The sequence below is a fragment of the Mesocricetus auratus genome, unplaced genomic scaffold (genome assembly GCF_017639785.1).
Source record: "Mesocricetus auratus isolate SY011 unplaced genomic scaffold, BCM_Maur_2.0 Super-Scaffold_15014, whole genome shotgun sequence".
NCBI lineage: Eukaryota > Metazoa > Chordata > Mammalia > Rodentia > Cricetidae > Mesocricetus > Mesocricetus auratus.
Window position 1 is genome coordinate 28616435 of NW_024429186.1, and position 22178 is coordinate 28638612.

Sequence of the window (22178 nt, forward strand, 5' to 3'; positions counted from 1 at the left end):
TGCATACCATGTACTTTACCTGCTGAGACATCCCTGCTGCCCCTTATACTACATTTCTATTGGGCAATACAACCTGAGGGTTAAATGAATTCTTAACATTTTAACCTGAATAACATGATTTTTAAAAAATTGCTATTTAAATAGTACCTTGTGATTTCTTTTTTAAAATGATGTTATTTTTAAGTGTGTGCATGTGAGTGTGAGTGTGTGTGTGTGTGTGTGCAAAATGTGTGGCATGCATGTGAGTGTAGGGTCTGTGGATGCAAAAAGAAAGTGTTGGATACTTAGATCCAGTGTTGAAGGTGGTGGTGAGTCATCTTATCTGGGTGCTAGAAACTGAATTTGCATCCTGTGTAAGAGCAGGATTGCTTTTAAATCCTTAGCTGTCTCTCTAGACCTGTCTTGTGCTTTTAATATGTAATTTTATACTTTAATTTAACTTGATATGGTATATTCTGGAAGAAGCTCAGCTACCGTCATCCTAACCCTTCTAAAATAAGATTCTTAACTTAATGCCAAATACTTCATTTATCCTTGCATTGTCCTTTAACATCTGAAGAACTGTGAATAGACCAGTAAATCCAAACAAATTTTTCTGAGTTAAATGAAATAAATTGCACAACATTTTCAGGAAAACACAAAATGGTTACTTTTGTAATCTAATCTCTTTGTTTGATTCCTAGGCTTGATTTCTAACCTCTTGCCCATCACACACACACACACACACACACACACACACACACACACACACACAAACACACTATATTTATGGCCATCAGAATTAAAAACATATTTTTGTTAAAGGTAAACTGGAAGCCGATCACAAGGGTGACCCTTCTGATACTAGTCCAACACAGACAACCGACTCAGGCAAAGGGAAACATCTTTTTAAGCACAAGTTAGCCTGAGAAGCATTTGCAAATTTCTGCTTTAGGGGAATGAGTTAACGCCAATGGAAGCTGAATGAAAAGTAGTGTTTATGAACTTGAACACAGGAAATGAATGCACAGTTTTGATACGGAAAATGAAAAATGGATGCAAGAAAACACAATATGTTGCACAAAGGACCATAAGGCTCAGCCAGAGAAAAGAATACTTAGATCTTGGTGACTGTTAGGCAACTCCTTTGCCTGTAGATGACAGGCAGTCACTTCTCCCATCTACTGAAGGCAGGAATAAACCCAGAATGTGTTCACTGCTGCCCTCTACTGGTTACGTTGTTCTTAACAGTCATCAACACCTCTGGAAAGACTTGTTCTTTTCAATGTCTGCAGACACAGACAGAGCATGGTTTGTTGTGCAGCATGGATAGTCATGCAGTGCTATTATGTGTCTTAGATGAGGTAATATTCAGGAACAATAATTCCACGTTTATCCAGTACCCACTATGTACCAGGCATTTTGTTTCTTTCTTATTTAGTAATATTACTTTTGAAGGTGCCTACTAGTGTCTTCTGTCACAAAGATAAAAAGATATATCTAAATGGTTAATAAATTACCAGATGTCACCTGGACCTTAATCCAGGTCTTCCTACCATGGGAACTGAGTATATGCCTCAACAGCACACTGAAGACTGACAAGCAGAGCCTGACCAGTAAGTACTCAATAAATATTAGTTTCCTTCCACCATCATTAATTCTGACATCATTTCTCCATCTCCCAATGGATTTGCATTAATAATCCAGCTACTATTAGCCAGAATAGGAAGCATTTTATAAATGCTGACATCAGTCTGGACTCTTTGCTTTGTCCTTTACCATTATTAAAACAGAACTAATCTCTAGGGCCACTATGAAAACAAAGGCACAAATTGGGAGAAGCCTGATGTCCATGACAGGGAAGGAACTTCACTGCTGAGTATGTGAACTTGGAAGGACATCTGCCAGCATACTTTCTTAGAGCTTGTGGCACACGTCTAGCATACTCAACCAGTGACAAGAAGACATCTATTAGGATGCAATGCGGGAGGGTGAGTGACAGTGACAATGGATGGTTGAACTGAGGAAAGAGGCACTTGCAGGGAAGCAAGGAGGCTTGATGCTTGCGGCAAGGCTGTGCCTTAGAACAAAGAGAGGTTCTACCTTCACAGCCTCTCTCCATCTGGCCGCTCTTGTGGAGAGCATCGTTGATGAGATCAGGCAGGCGCCCATTCAAGTCCACAGAGGCCAGACATCCCTGAAATCCATCCCGGGAGGCCACAAGCTTCGGAAGGTTGCTGTACATGCCCTGAGCTAAGCCAGCCATGTAGAGGTCGCCTAGAAAAGAAAGCACAAAATAAAAGCAATCGAGTGCAGAAAGGATGTGATAGACATGTCCACTAATGCTCAACACCTTAGAATGTTCCTTGGGTGACTGTGACATAACCATGGGATGCAGGGGTTAGCTAAAATAAAAATAATTGCCAAACTCTCGACATTACTAAGATTTAAAAAAGCAGATATTTCTTATAGGTCATTCATCTTGTGTGCAACATCTCACAAAGTTTGAATCACTGTATTGACTGCCTGCAGAGGATTCCTAATTAAAAGAAGTAAAGATTAACATGTTCAACAAAACAACCACATGTTGAGTAGTTTTTATGTGTTCATTAGAAATATGTTGAAAGTTTTACAGATATCCTATCAAAGGTCTAACCACCCATAATGAGATTAACAGCTAACTATACTCCTTTTGGTATATGTATCAATTTACAATACTAAGTATTGTTAATAATGTCACCCAGACAGAAATGACATAGCTGAATCTGAATCTTTTTCCCCTCTATTAAGGACACTCCCACATTTTGACATAGCCTTGACTTATCATCCCATCTTTCAGACCTCTAAAAAACACTCCTAATATTATCAGAGATCATGAAGCATTTTGAGGCATGGTCTGTATAGAAACTGGATAACTGGCTTTATGGTATCAATCAACACTTTTCCATTGCATGTGTGTTACAAAAAATATGGTTGAAACTTCTAACCTGGAGTTGTTTCCCTGTGGAAACAACTTTTCTGTTAAGAGATGAGCTCTAAAATACAAACCTCTGTAAAAGAATTACCTTTCAAATCCAGATTTTTGGCACCATTGATGACCTGAGTGACTACCTTGGTATCCACTTTCAGGCTGTGGGTATTACTGTTGTCCCGAGTGATGACAACATTGTGCCACTGGTTATCATTTAGGGGGCGGTCACTGTTGCCTTTGATCACATTGGGACCATTGCCAAGGTCAAACACATAGTGTATGTACCTATGAGAGACAAAACAAACGAACAAACAAAAAACATAAAAGCACACTATCACTTCAAGTACTATGAAGTAGTTAAGTGGCAATCATATATATCAAAAAACGAGGCCCATCAAATCTCCTGTGCTAATGTGTCTGAACATAGTAGTTAAATATACTTATAGTAATTGTCAGTAATTATCAGATAATACTTCATTTCAATCCCATAGTCACAGACTGATAGAATCTTCTTTCATTTTTTTACATTTTTTAAGTCAAGACTTTACAATATAGTACAGCTTGGCTTGGAACTTACAGTTTTCCTTCCACAGACTCTACTGCTGGAATTATGGGCACGTACCCACACCCAGCCCAAAGTCTACTTTGTTATTTGGTACAGTTAGTACCCTACAAGATACAAGAGAGAATACCAATAATAAAATTCAATCAATATTGAACAGTGTACTGTTTATTTGAAACAAGTCCTAAGTAGCCCAGGTTGACACCAAACTTGCTATCTAGCTGGGACTGGCTGAGACTCATGATAGTTTATAGCACACAACTGATCTGAACTCAGTCAGGAACCAAAGAAGTAGCTCAACCCAACTTATTTGCCTGACTTGTGTCCTCAGTCAGCTGGTAAGAATGGCATCTCACAAAGTCAAGATCCTGTTGTTTCTATCACATGACTGCTGGACTTACAGGTATCTGCCATCACACCCACTCAGTGTATGAACTACTGGGATTGGACCCAAGTCTTATGATAGACAAGCACTCTAGCAAACCAGCTACATCCCCATTTCTGTCTTTGTTCTCATTTCACTACTTTCCAATATATTATAGCAAAATAGGAGAGACAAAGAGAGGTTTAAGTACTATAATGATAGCTTCTGCAATTTCCCCAAATTGAGAAAAAATCAATTTAATAGTTTTTGGTAGCAGGGGATTATGTCCATGATTTCCCCTTAAAATAAAAAAGTAATGCTAATAGTAGTCTCAAGAAATAATTTTAATTCATTTTGAATTATTAAATAAAGTTTAATTTCTTACTATGTATCTGTTGATAATAATTAGTAGTACCCCAAAGATATGTATAATACACACCATAGCTATAGTTTACATAAACAAATTTGCCTCACAATACTTTCAAAGGACTACATATGATAGTTAAAAGATTTATAACATCAACTTAGTAGAATTTCATTAAAAAGCCTTAAGAGTCCCTATCCTTTCCAGTACTAATCATTTTGTGGATCTTTATTATCAAGGAAGGTACTAGCAGGAACAGGGTTTAGAGTAAAACGGGTAGATAGAACCAACTTAAACTAAGTGATTTCTCCTACTTACCCCTTGACCAGCTCAACTGCAATAAAATCATTGCCATCACCACTATTGAAGAGAATGAAGCCATCAGCTGAAGTGGTCTTGAACTGGAAAAAGAGGTGCATGGAGGTGTAGGCCTGGAGGGTGGCAAGGGTCAGATAGCTGCTCTTGGTCTTAAAAGTGACAGGGTCAGCGATGATGTTCCTCAGTCCGAAACGAGCCTTCAGTTCACAGTAGTCAATGTCCCCGTTTTTGCACAAATCAATGTAGAGTAAGCCATTGAACATGAGGCTCTGAAGATGACCGATGAAACTGGAAGGGACCACAGAAATGTAACGCTTCTCAGTCATGATACCAGTTTCAATGTTGTGGAACTCCAGGCGAGTATGGTCTCCCACCATTGTACCTGTAAATCAGAAAGGAGACCGGAATGGCAAAAGTTACTCTGCATGCTCACAGAGATCTTATTCTCACAAGGGGAACATGTTTCCAAGTTTCTGAGCTCTGTTCCAGATAATTTGGAGTCTACTCCTGATCTGACCTCAGTCAGCAAATGAGGTAGTAGCTCAACCCAAGTTATTCTCCTGACTCGTCATCTCAGTAAGCTGCTGCCGTCTCACAGAAAGAAAACTGTGAGCATTTTGAGAACCCAAGTTAAAGGGCAGCACCATTCATTGTCTTCATTCAAGAAACAACTCAGGAGACAAAGACAGGCAGATCTCTGAGTTTGAGACCAGCCTGGTTTACAGAGTAAGTTCTAAAACAACCAGGACTACACAGAGGAAACCCTATCTCAGGAAAAGAGAAAAGAAAAAGAAACAATGGAATCTGAATACATTTTCCATGACCAAAATTTTCTTGTAGTAAGTCATTACTTGGTACTTATGAGGAATTTTTTTTCTTTTGTAAAACATCTGTTGATTTTACCTGTCAACAACTGGTCATGGTTTCCTAGAAGTAATACTCACTTTCCCTTGCAGAAACTGTACTTTGTACTTGAATTCTGAGGATGGGATAAAACTGATCATAATCAATTGATTCTACAGAATTTATCTCTATTCACATAACCATAAACTTTGATCTAAAGAGTAAAACTGTGGTTCTTGAAGCCCCAAAATCACAGTTGATCACTCCAAGGTGAGAACTGAAAATAGAAATTCGTAACAAGTTCCAAAGTTACCAACTGATGGATCACTTCTAGGGAAAGTGTGTGTGTGTGTGTGTGTGTGTGTGTGTGTGTGTATGTGTGTGTGTGTGTGTAGTTAATGAAAAAGAGGCCATGAATTTGAAGGAGAGCGGGGAAGGGCAAATGGGAGGGTTTAGAGAGAAGAAAGAGAATCAATGTTATAATTATGTCTCAAAAGTAAAAATGCAAAGACAAAAAGGAAGGTTCAAGGGAAAGGATATGAGACAAGTTGTTCTCTGGGTAAGAGTCTTAAGAGGAGACTTGTTAATTCCACAGACAGAATGGCAGAGTTCTTATGAGAGTCATCAATTCAATCAGACAAAATGGTCTTCTCCTTTTCTTAAAGTGTTCCAAGAGATGAGGGACAGTCCTATACAGTGCATTTAATATATATTTTATGGTATGTGCTATGGTTAGGTCACCGTTGATGGACAGTGAAGGAAGGGAAGAAGGCTGCAGGGTTATAACAGTTGCTCCTGCCAGTTCCTCTCAGAGAGTGGGAGGATAGACAGAGGGTGTATCCTGATCTGTGAGGCCTCCAACTCCTGATACAACAAAGCTCCTGTGACTGATCTAAGGACCTATTCTTCAGAGCATCCAATTGGCAACCATGCAAGCTGACTGGATGACACTCAGCTGCAGAACGTCAGTCGGAATAGTGATGACACTCATACAGCAAGCAATGCTTTTTAAGGAGTAAAAAGAAAGTTTGGAGTTCCTGAAGGCCATGCAACAACAAGAAGGAGTTGAACTGACCTGGAGAGATGCCAACCCCAAAGATTTAGAGAAAACAAACATCATCTGGGTGTCTACAGCTCACCTTAGAAAACACGAACTTTTAAAAGCTACAGCAGACTTCGATTCATACTTGGAGCTGCTCTGAGGTGAGTTTCTAATATTTGCTATCAAGGGGGATCCAGTTGATTGACACCAACAGGCATAAATTTTCTGTGGCCTTTTTATGAATATGGTGAGAGTAGTGGTGGGTGAATGAAGAGAGGTTTGAAATAAACACAGAGAAGAGAAATTTAAAAACAAAATCAAGGAAAGCATTATGAGTATAGCCAGAGTTGAATTTGCTTACTCAACACTTCTATAGAAAATGAATACAAAGATGTAACAAACTGTGTTCTCATATCTGGCATTGGAGTAAGCGGAGAGAGACCCCCTCCTGATAATCCTCTCCTGTGGTACAGTCACCCTCTGGTTTAAGAAACTCTAGCAAGGCACTCCTAGAATCCCTTTATTAACTGTTGTATAACTTTCCAAGAGGGGTGATAGAAACTAAGAGACAAAGGACGTTTATAAGAGAAACCCTGTGTTCATAGCTTACTCCCTTAAACTATCTCCTTCTTAGTTGGACCAAAGCAGCACAAGAAACACCCAATATACCCCACTGATCCAAAGTTTTAGTGCTAAACAATTCAGTGTGACTCTTGTGAAGATGGTCACCATGACCCTGAGTTGGGCTCATGTGAGCAATCTGTTGAATTTGGAGATTAGTCAAATTAAGCTCTTATTTTACTGTTAGATATCTCACTGATAAATGACATTTTATGTCTAGTCATCTTACTAGATATCTCTGTACTGATCCAGAATTTATGTGTCAAAAAGGAAGGGTGGCCATGAGTCTTCTGGATAACTTAGCTTGAATCTAAATGATTCAACCTTATCTGAAAGATTTATTCATTTCTTTGGCTTTTAAATATAGATCCTACATCCTCAGACACAAACTCAGAAGTGATTCAAAGACTTGCAAATGAGCACAGAAATCATTTGATGAGTTTCTTGGTGGTGTTTTGACAACTAGTGTCAAATTGTTCTTTTAATATAAGCAAAAATAAAATAATGGTGTTCATTAAATACATAAGTTGTAGTTAGAGCAAAAATCAAAATGCAACATAAATTAGGATACAAAATTACTTAACATTGACAATTTTATTAGCCATGTAATGAACACAACCTAAAATTCGCTTGTTTTAAAAGAGTGAAGCAACACACAAGCACCCAGCACAAATATGGCCCTATCTCTTCATAGCAGGTGTGGGGACCAGTTAGAATGTGGTAGGAAAGGGGACCACAGACAACCTGCATGGAGTCAGAGGAACTGCAGGGTAGTGATGTTACTATCTGTGCCTCACTCACAGCACTCCACACAAAAACTTCAGAGTGAAGCACTAAAAAAGCAACCGTGATCCCTTGTGATCCAAAAGTTCCAGAAGGACTCAGAGACACAATTTTAAATTCAACTGAGAGGTTTCTGCAAAGTTTTAGATAAGCTAATCTTCAGGAGTGAATATCAAGAAAATTCTGCCTACCAGAAAAACCAGTTGCATAAAGCAGAATAAAAGCACATAGGGTATTGGATGAGATAAAATGTTGGATAAGTAGGATAAGAAACAAGCAAAGGGCTGGGAAGTGGTGGCACACACCTTTAATCCCAGAACTTCGGAGGCAGAGGCAGGTGGATCTGTGAGTTTGAGACCAGCCCGGCCTAAAGAGCAAGTTCCAGGACAGCCAGGGTTCCACTGAAAAGCCCTGTCTTGAAAAACTAACTAAATATATAAGTAGATAGATAAGTAAGTAAAGACATAAATGATAAAGAAAAAGAGATGAACAAGGGAATTAAAGAGCTTAACCAGAGACAGAGAGGGTCTACGATGACTCAGGGAAGCTCCACTGCATGTCTAGACAGGAGGGGACCCAGCAGTGTGGATTGGCTCGGTTAGTCTAGCTCAGTTAGTCACTAAAGAGTCTTACACAAGCAAAATATCACCACATACCTGTTTCACAGTTTAAAACAAAACCCTCTGCACACCCCCTACAAAATCCTTTATTACTGCCTCTGATAAAAACATTTAAAAAGCCCTGATTGACATTTGAGCTTCCACCGAGATAGCCAAATGTTACACAACAAATCCATGTGTCATCTAACCCATACCAGTTACCAAGAATTCTGTACGAGATACTATCTTCTGAATTGTGTGTGTAGACCAAACATTTTTCTTACTTATTGGTAAGTGTATGCATACCTCAGAACAGCTGCTCCATAAACCAGAGGAAAGAAAAGTGACTTGGGTAAACGATAATAAAGACATATGAGGACTACATATATCTATATGCAAGATCTTGAGTTAAGCACTCCAACTATGGCATGTGTCATTACTACCATCAGGTTATGGATGACATCATTATGTTGCCTTAGAGGTAAGGACAATTAGTGTTCAGAGGTAAAGCAGCTTGGCTAAAGTCCCAACAGGAGGTATGGTGAACCTTCAGACCCAAATCCATATGTGTACAACACATAGACCACATCTTTTTATGTATACTCTAATATCTCTGAAGAAAATTTTGATTCATTTTCCATATCCTTGCCCAGAAAAAGCAGTAGATAGAATCGATCTGCTACCACTGCCATGTAGTAACTGTTATAGAGTCCACACCTCTCCCAGATTGGGTAACACATGACATTCCACCTAATTCAGAATAATTTTCCATCTTTCCTAGAACAACCTTGTTGCCTTGGTCTGTAGTAGCAGACACTTCCATAGTTGATTGGCAGGTAACAAGCCATCCACATATTACTCCTCAGAATGAAGATGAATATAAATCCCAGGAGAACTCTGGCCAGATATATAATTTCCCATGAGGCCAGAACACATAGCAGATGAGTTTATAGGCTCTGGTGATATCTTCCCTGGATTTGAACTCCAGATCCTTGGGTGTGGTTCTTCACTATTTTACCCTTCCATTTACCACTTGGGAAATGAGTATGAATTTGTCAGGATTAAGGGCATCAGAACATACAATGTTCCTTTCTTTGAATGTTTTAATTATTGTTCATTTACATTACAAGCAAGATCTTTTCTTGTTTAGCAAATGGACCACGCTAGTGCCTCATGGGCATCTCATGGCATACAGTGGAGGCTAGAGCTCAGCAAGCATCGGTGATATGGTGGGAGACACGCAGAGGGTTCATACTTCAGGGATTAACTGGAAGGAAATGCAGAGGGTTCATACTTCAGGGAGTAACTGGAAGGAAATGCAGAGGGTTCATACTTCAGGGAGTAACTGGAAGGAAATGCAGAGGGTTCATACTTCAGGGAGTAACTGGAAGGAAATGCAGAGGGTTCATACTTCAGGGAGTAACTGGAAGGAAATGCAGAGGATTCATACTTCAGGGAGTAACTGGAAGGAAATGCAGAGGGTTCATACTTCAGGGAGTAACTGGAAGGAAATGCAGAGGGTTCATACTTCAGGGAGTAACTGGAAGGAAATGCAGAGGGTTCATACTTCAGGGAGTAACTGGAAGGAAATGCAGAGGGTTCATACTTCAGGGAGTAACTGGAAGGAAATGCAGAGGGTTCATACTTCAGGGAGTAACTGGAAGGAAATGCAGAGGGTTCATACTTCAGGGATTAACTGGAAGGAAATGCAGAGGGTTCATACTTCAGGGATTAACTGGAAGGAAATGCAGAGGGTTCATACTTCAGGGATTAACTGGAAGGAAATGCAGAGGGTTCATACTTCAGGGAGTAACTGGAAGGAAATGCAGAGGGTTCATACTTCAGGGATTAACTGGAAGGAAATGCAGAGGGTTCATACTTCAGGGAGTAACTGGAAGGAAATGCAGAGGGTTCATACTTCAGGGATTAACTGGAAGGAAATGCAGAGGGTTCATACTTCAGGGATTAACTGGAAGGAAATGCAGAGGGTTCATACTTCAGGGAGTAACTGGAAGGAAATGCAGAGGGTTCATACTTCAGGGATTAACTGGAAGGAAATGCAGAGGGTTCATACTTCAGGGATTAACTGGAAGGAAATGCAGAGGGTTCATACTTCAGGGAGTAACTGGAAGGAAATGCAGAGGGTTCATACTTCAGGGATTAACTGGAAGGAAATGCAGAGGGTTCATACTTCAGGGATTAACTGGAAGGAAATGCAGAGGGTTCATACTTCAGGGAGTAAGAATTTCTAAGGCCATGTTTTTCATAAAACTCCTGGTCAACAGTATAAACTCAGCCAAATAATAGTGATAATAATGATGATGATGTTAACAACAATAACATTGGGAGATGCTGGGAGAAGGCACTAGATTCCCAATAACTTCCAAACATGGGAGAGGAGTTCAGAAAAGGAACGCTAAATAGTCTCTGTTAGAGGTTTTCCCATTTTTGTCACAATTCTCCAGCCCCACTGGATCCAAGCATGGTCCTCCATGTTCTCAGCACGTTTTGAAAGCATGTTCCATAAATGCCTTATTGTAAAAAAAATTTCTGAAACCAAATATATTAGGCAGCTAGTGCATATTTAGTTATTGGTGATTGGCAGTGTACATTAGCTTATCAAAAGCTCCTAATGAACCTTGCAATAAACAGCTTTATTTTTGACCTAACATTTCCATTTTTAATATATCAAACTTTTATTAACATAAGTAAATAAGTTGTTGTTGGAAGATTTTGACATATTATGCTTTATTCAGACTGTAGGTGGAGGAGAGAAAAGTCAGTTTGTGCCAGAGCAGTGACGAGAGGAGTGAATTTTTATACTAGCAAGAAGTTCTGGGCCAAATGTGTGGTTTGAACACGTTAGGTTGCTAGTCTGGGGAACATAAACCAAATAAAGCATTCTTTTAATTTGTTCTTAATAATAGAAATCTAGCCCAATCAATCAATCAAGCCTTATTAACTGTCAACTGAACTTGATACTTTTCCAAGAATACAATTATATGATAACAAATGAAAAACACCAGGTTGGAGACTATTTCTTTCTTGGCCTTTGATGACATGTGAGCCTGACCTATTCTTTATGCCATTTCTACAGACTATTTAGAAATTTGGCACACTGGGGAACCTTAAACAGCATGAAAGGGATTACTAAGTAAGCCAAAAAGACACCATTGCAACCATGTATAATTTAGAATCATTGCCTGATTTTATGAATTCTCTAAATTAAAAATAGATCCCCAAACCTCTTGTCATTGTTTAAGAAAACAAACAAACAAACAAAAAACCCCAAAACACCAAACAAATTCCCTTCGTCTCCCAAATTTCTTTCTACTTTGCAGCTGCCATTTTCCAGCAGCACTGATGTAGGGGGTACGGCTGGAAGAAAGAATTCACTAATTTCAAATAAAATTACTGGATGGCTTGGACATTTCACAGCTTAGCCCCATGTTCTAATTGCTAATGCTAATAGAAGGCACAGTACATAATTGCCTTCATTTCAAAGGTTCTATAAAAGAAGAATGATCAAGGCAAGGGATTACTGTACCCTTAGTTCTGTAATTCTTTGTGACTGTTCTAGGGCTTGTGTTTTGTGGTTTTCAAGGAAATTATAAGAAACTCACTGCTGAGGGAGATTGGGGTGAGAATGCCACCTAGTGGCAGTTATTTATAACATGCTGCAGATAGCACCATTCTGGGATTTAACCAGCCAAATTCAGAGGTATTAGTGTAGCTCAGAAGCATACCATTTGCAGGCCCCTGTCTGATCTCACAGCTCACAGGGACAGCTTGAATAATTAATGCAGATTGAAAGTGGCTTCTAAACAACAAAGCCTTTTTTCCAATCTCGTTTTCTATATTCATTTCATACTATTATGTTTCCCTGAAGGCCCATAGGTCAGGAAGTCCTTGCAATAACTGAGCTGTGTCTTTGTGGAACTGGAGTAAATGGGATGATTGGTGTGGCTCTGTGTGCTTTCTTTTTCTAGGGGGGAAGAGACAGAGTGCTGTGGTCAACATCTTGGGATGTATCCCCCACCTCCCCCTACCTACTTCATTATGCTTTGGCTGTACTGGAAGAGCAATCATTTTCTCTTGATGGACTGTGAAGTTCAGGGAACTGCTTCCTTCTTAGGAATTACGCAGATGCGGGTTTGAAGCTTAATTACACAGCTCTAATGTCCCCATTCCTCTTCAGTAAAATGACATAGGAACACTGATTTAGAAGAGTGTGCTGAATTATTGAAGATTAAAAGAACAGATGATCATAAAACAGCTAATACTACATCTAATGCTGACTGGATATGTGTTGTGTGTTTTTCCTCTGGGTAGATTCTAGATTCTATAACCTATAACCTCTCTTTCTCTCTTTCTCCATCCCTCCCTCCCTCCCTCCTTCTCCCCCCCCTCTCTCTCTCCATCACACACACACACTACACTGCGATTATAGATTCTAGAAGTACTGAAGCTTGGGCTCATAAATTAAAATTAAATTTTAGGACCCTGTCACAGAAAATGTGTGACAGAAAGGACCTTAAAAATCCCAAACAGTCAAGTTTAAAGATGGGGAAGTGAAGAAAAGGAGATTTTGCATATCTATCCCAAAGGCATAAAACAGTTTACTGGCACTGATTGTATTAAACCCAAGGCTACTGACTGTGTCAACTGCCTTGTTCTTCACAGAAGGCACCAGTGGCGACAGCTGAGGTTGCAGACTGTACTAGACAAGGGTCAAGAACAGTGAGTGGCTTCCCAAACATCCTGTAGGGAGTTAATCTCAGGCTAGATCAGATGACAACAGAGTTCCGTGTAACTGCCCTGTGCTGCCTCATGTTTACTTTTCTTCTGTGGATGTGAATTCAGCATGCTGTATGCTTGGACATGAGGCTGGAGACTGACTCAGGATCATTCCCTCATGGTTTACAACTGTCCATCAAATTCTGAGAGAGACTATCTTCATTAGCCACTCTTAAGTTCTCCACCCCAGTCGGCTGCTTTCTCATCTGACTGACAATTATACTCCCACCCACCTACACCAGAATCTCAAGCTGTATTCTTAAGGTTTTCAAATACGAGAATTCCTGCTAATCTACACAGTTGGTTTAATAATGGGAAGTGGGTAATTTTGGTGTACCTTTTGTCCTCTATGATTCTAGCATGTTGCTAACACATAGCATGCCAGCAGGACGCATTTGCACATTGCATGTGACTCTCAGTGTTCCTTCAGATACACATGGATTCATTCATTTACACATTGCCTTCATAAACACAAATCTGCTATGCTTTGTATTGGCCTGTTTGAGCATCACCACATGCCCACTTCCTCCCACAACAATGCCTGACACACAGTAGGTACTTAGTGAACAACCATTAAATAAATGAACAGCTAGTTAAACCAAGCATGTCCAGCACCTCGTACCCAACACTATTCTAGTATTTATTACATTCTCTGTGACAGTCTATACTTCTGGACTTTCTCCTTCCCTCTAGTAAAGAGGGATTTGTTTGCAGTGGAGAGAATAGACACATGGGGGGGGTGACTGATCAAGCATTTTCAGTTATTAGCAAAAAAGGGATCCACAGCACCACAGCTCTATGGCTGTTCTCTGGGCATAGACTCTACATCAAAGAGAGAACCTCATAAAAATGATACTGCAATAGTTAGATAGCTGTATACTACAAGTTGAAGAAAAAGAATTGTGTAATAAAGAGGAAGGGAATTATTAGCCTTGCCTATGGCTGGCCATAGAGAACAGGATGTGTCATTTCCACTACACAAAACAGAAAGTGTCAAAGGGGAAATGGCAGACAAGACAGTGAAAGCAGAGGCAAAGTCCACCGGAGTCGCACTTACCCTCGGCCACGTCATCATCCACTGTTAACTTAAGGCTTTTTCCTCTCCGCACTACCCGGACGGTGTGCCACTCATTGTCATTGAGCTTCTGCCCTGCATACAGGGTCTCAGGTCCCTTGCCTAAGAATGGTGGTAAGTGAGGAAAGTTAGTGCCAATTCTCAATGTCCTGCTCAGGGCATCAAATTTGCCAAAGCCACACTGGTGCACATGACCCAGGATAGTCACAGATACCCTACTTCCACTGTTTTTATAGAACCCTCTACATTAACCTCCAAAGGCAGATATCTCAATTGCAACATGAAGGACATTCATCCATAATGAAAGAAATAAGTATCTCCATGCATAGTCATAAGGTCTTAAAATACTAAAAACACTTAATAAGATTTACAGCAATCACTAATTCAGCTGGTATTTGTTTTGCCAAGTCTCTGATATCAGAAATTCATCATCATTTTCTTTTTATTAGTCACTTGCTTCTTTAAGCACAGTACAAAAGTGTGGCTTTTACAACATATTTACCAAGAATATGAGAAATAACTCTTCAAGTTCTGTTACCCTAACTTGCCATTTCCAATAGCCCACAGTCCTATCAGAATTTAGCAGCCATAGCAATCTTAAAAATAAGCAATACAATAGAAATTGTATTCAGGTTTAAACATTGCAATTAATACCCCTGGGGTAACCTGAAGGGATCCAGGCTTTTCTCAATGTTCATCATCCTCCAAAAAACAAAACAAATAAACAAACTAAAAACCCAAAAGATCCAAAGAAGGAAGTAACCTAAATTTCAACATTGAACATATACAACTCAAAATAATGTTTCACGTAGAGTTTCACAAAGTAAAGAAATAAATTAAGTTGTCTCAAGAGAACCCATGTTAAAATAGTCAAGACGAAATTCAAGTTTACCCTATGAAGAGCCGGGGAAGCAAGAAATTATGGTGTTTAACAGATAAAGACTGCAGGTCAGGGAAATGCAAGGTATTAAAATGCTCCCTTTAGCAAGAGAAAAGAAACTAAGTTCAGAATATGTGTCATCATTGACCTAAAATGGAAATCTGAAGACAAAGAAGATGTCAGAGAAGCTGTGAATTTAGACCACGCTTCTCCATCTGAGGCACAGAGCTCATCCATGCTGAAGTTGATGATCGAGAATTGTTGAATGAATCAGTCAATATGTAGGCAGCTTTATGCTTAAAATGACCTAAATATATTAAAATATGTAAGAGAGGAAGCTTTGATACTCTGCTTTGGAAAGAAAATAATAGAATCAGCTAAGCAGAAATCTCTCGGTAATTCTAAGTTGCACTTTTTAAATATTGAGTAATTAATATTCCTAATTTGGCTGACTGTAAAAGTTACAGAGGTAGTTGAAGTTTGAGAGATTTTCCCTTTGAAAACTAAAGGCTTTAGAGTGAAGAATTTTAATTGCAGCACAGACAGATTTTTTTTGGTGTCTATCCATCATCCAACATGCAACTCAAATGACTGAGCATTCAGTGACAAACCTCGAGTTGGATCCAGTGAGCCTCAGATCCCATTCCTAAGGCATTAAATAGTTCAGTGAATCTTAGGAGAAGTATTTGCTGCTAAACAGCTGTTATCAATCTCATATTTGCCTCTCAATGTTATCTGGAATTCACACACTGAAATTGAGTCCCCCCTTACACTTCAACTCACTAGATAGGCCCATTCATTAACTTCTTCAACTCAAGCCTAAGACAGATGCAGAGTCCCCTTTCAGGCCACTCACTGAAGAGGGCATTGGGAAAAAATGGACCACACCACGTGGGTGTGTTTTATGAGAAGAACAGCTGTTGTTAGAACCAACAATCTGCCTTTGTGTTTTATGTTTTTATCCTATTTATTCTACGTACAAATGCTTCACTGAAAGAGGACAAAGCGAAGACAGAAGGAAGAAGAGTGGCCACGGAGGCAGCACTGCTACAGATAAGGACCATTTAAAACCTCTCCTCCAAGGGAACATCTGTTCTTTAGGCAATTTTTTCACATCACTTAATTTTTGTGATGGGGCACAAGAGACAAGCATGACATACTCAGTTTGGGACATTGCTACCTAAGTATCATGTTAGCTACAGGAAATGTAAAGGAAGCTTTATTTTTGTCCAATGTGTTTTCAATGAAGTTAGCATTTTCACAGATACAACATTTAAAGTATCCAGCAAACGAGCCTAGAGGTCAGACTCAAACACAAAATATTCAAGTGTCCATTCAACTTTAAAGCATTAGAATGTGGCATCCTATAATTAAAATTGTGGAAGGATTAATGGAACTTTTCATGACCTGCTGTTTCCAACACCACTAATTCTCATTATTGTAAGAATGGGGGGCGAAAAGAGTCACATCAATTTCATTGAGATGACAGGGAATGTTGTTCAATACTCACTTTCAAGGAGCAAACAGATAAACCTCAGTGAGCTTTTGTAAAACTCATCCTCTGGAAGTGAAGTGTCAATGGCATTTATCCTTAACCAAGCCAAAAGGTCTAGTCACCATGTTAGTGGAAACTGAATTTTAGATTCAGTTGCAAATCTCAGCAAAGCGAGTGGAGGTGTCAAGTTAACCTGCAACTCACAACGGAGTCTCAGTTGGCAAGCAGTGCAAGTTGATGTTAACACAAGCCAAAAGTTGAAACTCACAGACTTAGACTTGCAAAGCTGAAAGATCTAGTCCAGGGGCAGTTTCACCTCCACCCCCATCCACAAACTGGAAAGAATTAGTCAAAAGTCAGTGACGCAGCATCAGTGTGACAATGACATCAGAGTTCCTTTTTGTAGGCAGAGGGTGTCCCCAAAAGGAAGAAGAATGAAAAAGACATTGTTCAAGTTTGAATTGAAAATGAAAACTACCAAGAATTAACAACCTCTGATTCACACATGTTCTAACATTGCTGTCTCTGCAACAACTAAGATGATTATGGTCTAAAGTAGAGTACTCATTGGATGTGTGTGTTGACAGGTTTCCCTACTCTCAAGGTGTATACAAGAAATACTGATGACAAGAAACCCTATGATTCTTCTTGGGCTGCTCAGACCTAAGTGCTAGAACTAATCAAAAGAACCAATCAACTTTCACCAGTGGATTTTTCCAGGTAATGATGCTTATGATGAAGAAAAACCACAGAGGAAGAGTTCTGACATGCAGAGGTCTGTAAGAGGATAGGGTCAAATTCTTCAGCACTGAAAAACAAAGACTCTTTAATGACTGTTTGGAGTGGTAGCAGCAGAATGCCCACTTCATCCAATCATTGTCCCTTTGAGGGAAGGCTTTGCCTCATGGCACATGGACTAATTCTCTGACTAGTAGACAATTAAGGACAAGAAATAGCAGCTGAAATACACCAGCCAGATTCTTTTCTTGAACCCCCAAAGTAAACCAAAAGAAGACCCAGGTCTTCAAGCAATAAGAACTGGTAATGAAATCAAAACAAAACATTAGAATAAAAAGCACTGATGTTTGCTTGGAGGAAGATGACACTCAGATATCAGAAAATTCTTCTCTCTCTTAGTAGAACTGCACTGGGTGGACTTTAGTTTAATTATTTTTAACTTAGGCTTTTTAGAAAATGGACTGTATTGAATGATTTTGCTATTTCCTCCAAGAACAATATAGCCACGAAAACTACAGGTTACCCCAATATGCATTTTTATTAATCTATATCTATGACCTCACCAACTTAAATTAAACCCATTGGTTTTGCTCATATGCAGGCAGTAGAAATTCCTTCCATCTGCCACAAAGGGCTGTTTCCAAAAGTGGGAGGGGAACACTCAGGGACTTTCAATTGTGTGGGAGAGGAAAGGGATTGTCAACATGACTTTTCTTCACCCAAATTTCTCTATTTGTGTAAAGGGTAAATGATACCTTGGTTTCCCTAGGAGTCATGTTCCACATGAGTCTAAAAGAAAGTACTACAAGACACTAAAAATGCAAAACTTTCTTAAAATGGTATATATAATTCTGTATCTATAATTCTATATGGAATGGTGAATGGGTGTGCAAATTATTGTGTTAGATATAAACAAAACAAAGACAATGATAAAGAAAACACTTACCTTTATTTCATCAGCATCTACCTACTGAGCCCAGAACAACACAGAGTGTATTGCCTAGCCTTCCCAGAGAAAACAGATTATTTAGGGTTGAAGCAAAGACAAAGCTAAGAACACATGAGGGAGAATAAGGACAGAAAAGCATTTCTATTTTCTGCCTAAAAATGCAAAAATGGTGCGTCAGTGTCTGGTTTGCCTTTGTAAATATAAACTTAGAGGATTTTTAAACACTCATTTCTAAAGCATGCATTTTCCTAGGAAAACAATTATAAACAAGGTTATATAATATTGTCATAGCAAAACAGCTCTGTTAGATTAACTTAACTTTCACCAAAACTCTCGATACTCAGAGGCAGCTGAAGAACTCCCCACAACAGATAGAGAAGGCACAGTGTGCTCAGAGTAAGTCTTCTATGGGGAGTCTCTCAGTGAGGTGGCCAGAAGACAAGTGACCCAACTCTACAGCCTGAGCACATGTACCACAGCAGAGACCCAGATTCTAGCTAGAAAAAAAGAAAATTTTCCAGGGAGCCCAGCACAAGTAACATGCTCAGTAACAGACAACCCATCTTCAGTAACGGATGGCCCATCCTTTTCTAGGGGTCGTCCATCAACCTCAGTACTTTCTGTGGTGATGGTACGTGCCTACTTACCTGTGGCAGTGTGTTTGGGGACTGTCTACTACAAGGTTTGACAAATGGTAAATGAGGAAAGGTGAGACCATGTAACCAATGTGATATCGAGGATAAGATAAGCAAAATGGAAAAGACCCGTTATGGGGCTTGCTGTCAACTTATGGGTGAGGATACCAGAAGAGCCGCAGACTAATTAAGGACTATGACCTAAGTCTTGAGAGAGTGGAGTTCTATACATGTAGAGGGCATGAGGTCCTTGTGCTCACAGATCTGCACTAAAGAAACTAGGAATGTTAGACAGGCAGGGTTGTCTTTTGAAGGAAGATATTCAAAACCTATTCTCTGCCCAGGAGGCTAAGAATGGATATAGTTAGTAACCTGTGCTGTAGGTATGGCTAGGATACACTTGAATCCCCCAAACTATTATGTTTATCCAAGATTCCTTCTCCCTAGACCTTTGTCTTGAACACTGTGTCTTAGTCAACAGAACCCAGCCTTATGAGACATGTTACAAGTATTTTATAATAGCATAGGTGATCTCTATGCTATTTGTAGGCCAGGCCACTCCTGACTCCCACAGACTTTTATGTTTCTCTCAGTCATTCTCTCTAGACCTTTATCTTGGGCATTTTTCTCATTCAATAGAACCCATCTTCATAGAAGTAGTCATAATGTACTTTGTAAAATGTTTCAATATAAACATGTCTTAAGTTTTGCTGTACACATGGGATTGAATCAATTATCATCAGGTAAATTTATCTTCAAAATTGTGCCTAAACTAAACTTCCGGGTGTCAGAATCTAGCAGTTTGAACAACATAAGCTTCTTAAGCTTCTTAGTCATGTTGAATAGGATTTCCCTCTTGCTTCCCACAGATCGATACTCTGTTGGTCCTAGTGTTTGTAGAAACTCCCACATGTAAGGAAATTAGGATGTGATAGAATTACATTAATAGAATTTGATAAAATCACAATTGTAAATGAGAGACAAGTACAAAGAAGTGGCTACTTCATCGAATGCTCCACGAAAAAAAAAAATTCTATGCTCTGTTCTTGTCATGAGTTCCTGTTCTAAATGAGATGATCACACAAGACTTCTCTAAGAAAGAAGATTTGAGAAGAGTCAAGTGTGCAGTTGTCCAAGGCCATGGGGTGAATGTGTTGGAGACCCAAAGCCCCATTTTGGCTGCACCCAGGGGGAGAGGGAAGAGAAGTTGGTGATATATGCAGAGGGCAAATGATAATAAGACCGTAGAGGGCATGTTATAACATGTGAATATAGGACTAAAGCCAACTTTGGTAGGTTAAGCTTTGGAAGGTTAAGCAAGTATATCACATAACCTAATATAAGGGGTTTTAATTTCTTTTGTGTCTTTATATATTTCTGTAAGTATGTGTTTTGTTGCACACCCCTGTATGCACATGGAGAGGTCAGAGAAACTATAACCTCAGGTTTTATTCCTTTGACACAGGATTGCTTACTGAATCTGAACCTAGTCTGACAATCAGTAAGCTATAGTAATATCACTGTCCCAAGTCACCCCCAGGAGTTACATTCTTGGCTTTTATTTTCATAGTCACAAGCATGATGTTTGCTTTACTTCAAAACAAATGATGAGTAGATATTTTAAAAATCCATACTTAGCAGACAAAACTAAACAATTAATAATCAAACATATTGGCAAATAGCAATGCCCAATAACAGTATCCTAAGATGATGGTGAAGAACCGAGCTCTGATAATCAGTTTAATGCTGACAAACCTTGCAAAACATTCCCCCTTAGGCATCTCTAGATTTGGGATTTCTGACTTGTAAAATGGTGACTATATATAAATGATAAGTAAGATACAAATACCTTCATTCAAAAACCCCACGACATTTATTTTTCAGGATAAAGAGCCTAAAATTTTGTAATATGAGCACTTCAAACATCAAATTGGTATGGTTTTAATGTCTGACTTAAGAATGAGTGTTCATCATAAAAACATCATTTCTCCATTTCTTCTTCATTTGCTTCTCCACACACTTGAGAAGCATCAGTGCCTCACAACTGCCTTGCTTACATCTCAGTGACTTCTATAGAATTCACCATTCAACCTTCTCCTATCACGCTTTGAGGACTCCCATGATGCCCATGATGCATGAAAGCAAGATTACTAGGGCCAGTGATACCCTGTGTCAGTGGTTCTCAACCTCCCTAATGCTGCAACCCTTTAATATATAGTTCTTTGTGTTGTGGTGACTCTCGACCATAAAATAATTTTTGTCACTACTTCCTAATTTTTTTTGTAATTTTGCTAGTCATGAATTTTAATGTAAATATCTGACATGCAGAAGGTCTGAGGTAACCCCTGTGAAAGCATCCTTCAACCCCCAAAGTGGCTGTGACTCACAGGTTGAGAACTGCTGCCCTATATCATGTCTGACTTTTTTTTTTTTTTTGGTTTTACGAGACAGGGTTTCTCTGTGTTATTTTGGAGGCTGTCGGTCCAGCCTGGCCTCGAACTCACAGAGATCTGCCTGCCTCTGCCTCCCGAGTACTGGGATTAAAGGCGTGTGCCACCACCGCCCGGCTCATGTCTGACTTTTTATTAGGGCATGAGAGTATTTGAACCTAGGTCCTTATGCTTGCACAGCAAGGGTCCTTAATCAGTGAGATATGTTCACAATCCCCTAATTTAAAATTTAACAATTATTCTAGCTGCAATTGGATCCAATGGACCAAAAAAGGAAAAAAGCACACAGAAAGAAAACTATTAGGAAGCTTTTAAAGGCACAAAGTGAAAGTAACTTATACAAAGGACTGCAGTATAAACAAATGATAAGATTTGTTGTGCATGATACCCACAGCTAAAAACTGAACTGAACTTCTGGAACCCAGTTGCAGAGAGGGAGGAGTAATGAGCAAATTGGTCAAGACAAGGCTGGTGAAACCCAGAAACAGCTGACCTGAAATAGGGGGAGCTCATGAACCCCAGACTGATGGCTGGAAAACCAGCATTGGACTAATCCAGATACCCTGAACGTGGGTGTCAGCGAGGAGGCCTCGGCAATCTGACAATCTCTGGGGCCTCTGGTAGTAGATCAGTATTTATCCCTGGTGTACAAATGGACTTTGGGAGCACATGGAGGGATGCTCTCTCAGCCTGGATACATGGGGGAGGGCCTA

The 22178-nt window shown here is 39.5% G+C and overlaps 1 protein-coding gene across 33 annotated transcripts in view; it reads right to left on the bottom strand.

Moving 5' to 3' along the window:
* Nrxn3 (neurexin 3) overlaps nt 1–22178 on the bottom strand; it is a 1553154-nt gene that overhangs the window by 797842 nt on the left and 733134 nt on the right. For all 33 annotated transcript variants that reach the window (XM_040743341.1, XM_040743340.1, XM_040743342.1 and 30 more), the window contains 4 exons: nt 14301–14420; nt 4559–4940; nt 3045–3235; nt 2083–2256 (listed from right to left, as the gene is read on the bottom strand). In XM_040743341.1, coding sequence (XP_040599275.1) covers nt 2083–2256; nt 3045–3235; nt 4559–4940; nt 14301–14420 — 867 coding nt within the window. The remainder of the gene's footprint in view (nt 1–2082; nt 2257–3044; nt 3236–4558; nt 4941–14300; nt 14421–22178) is intronic.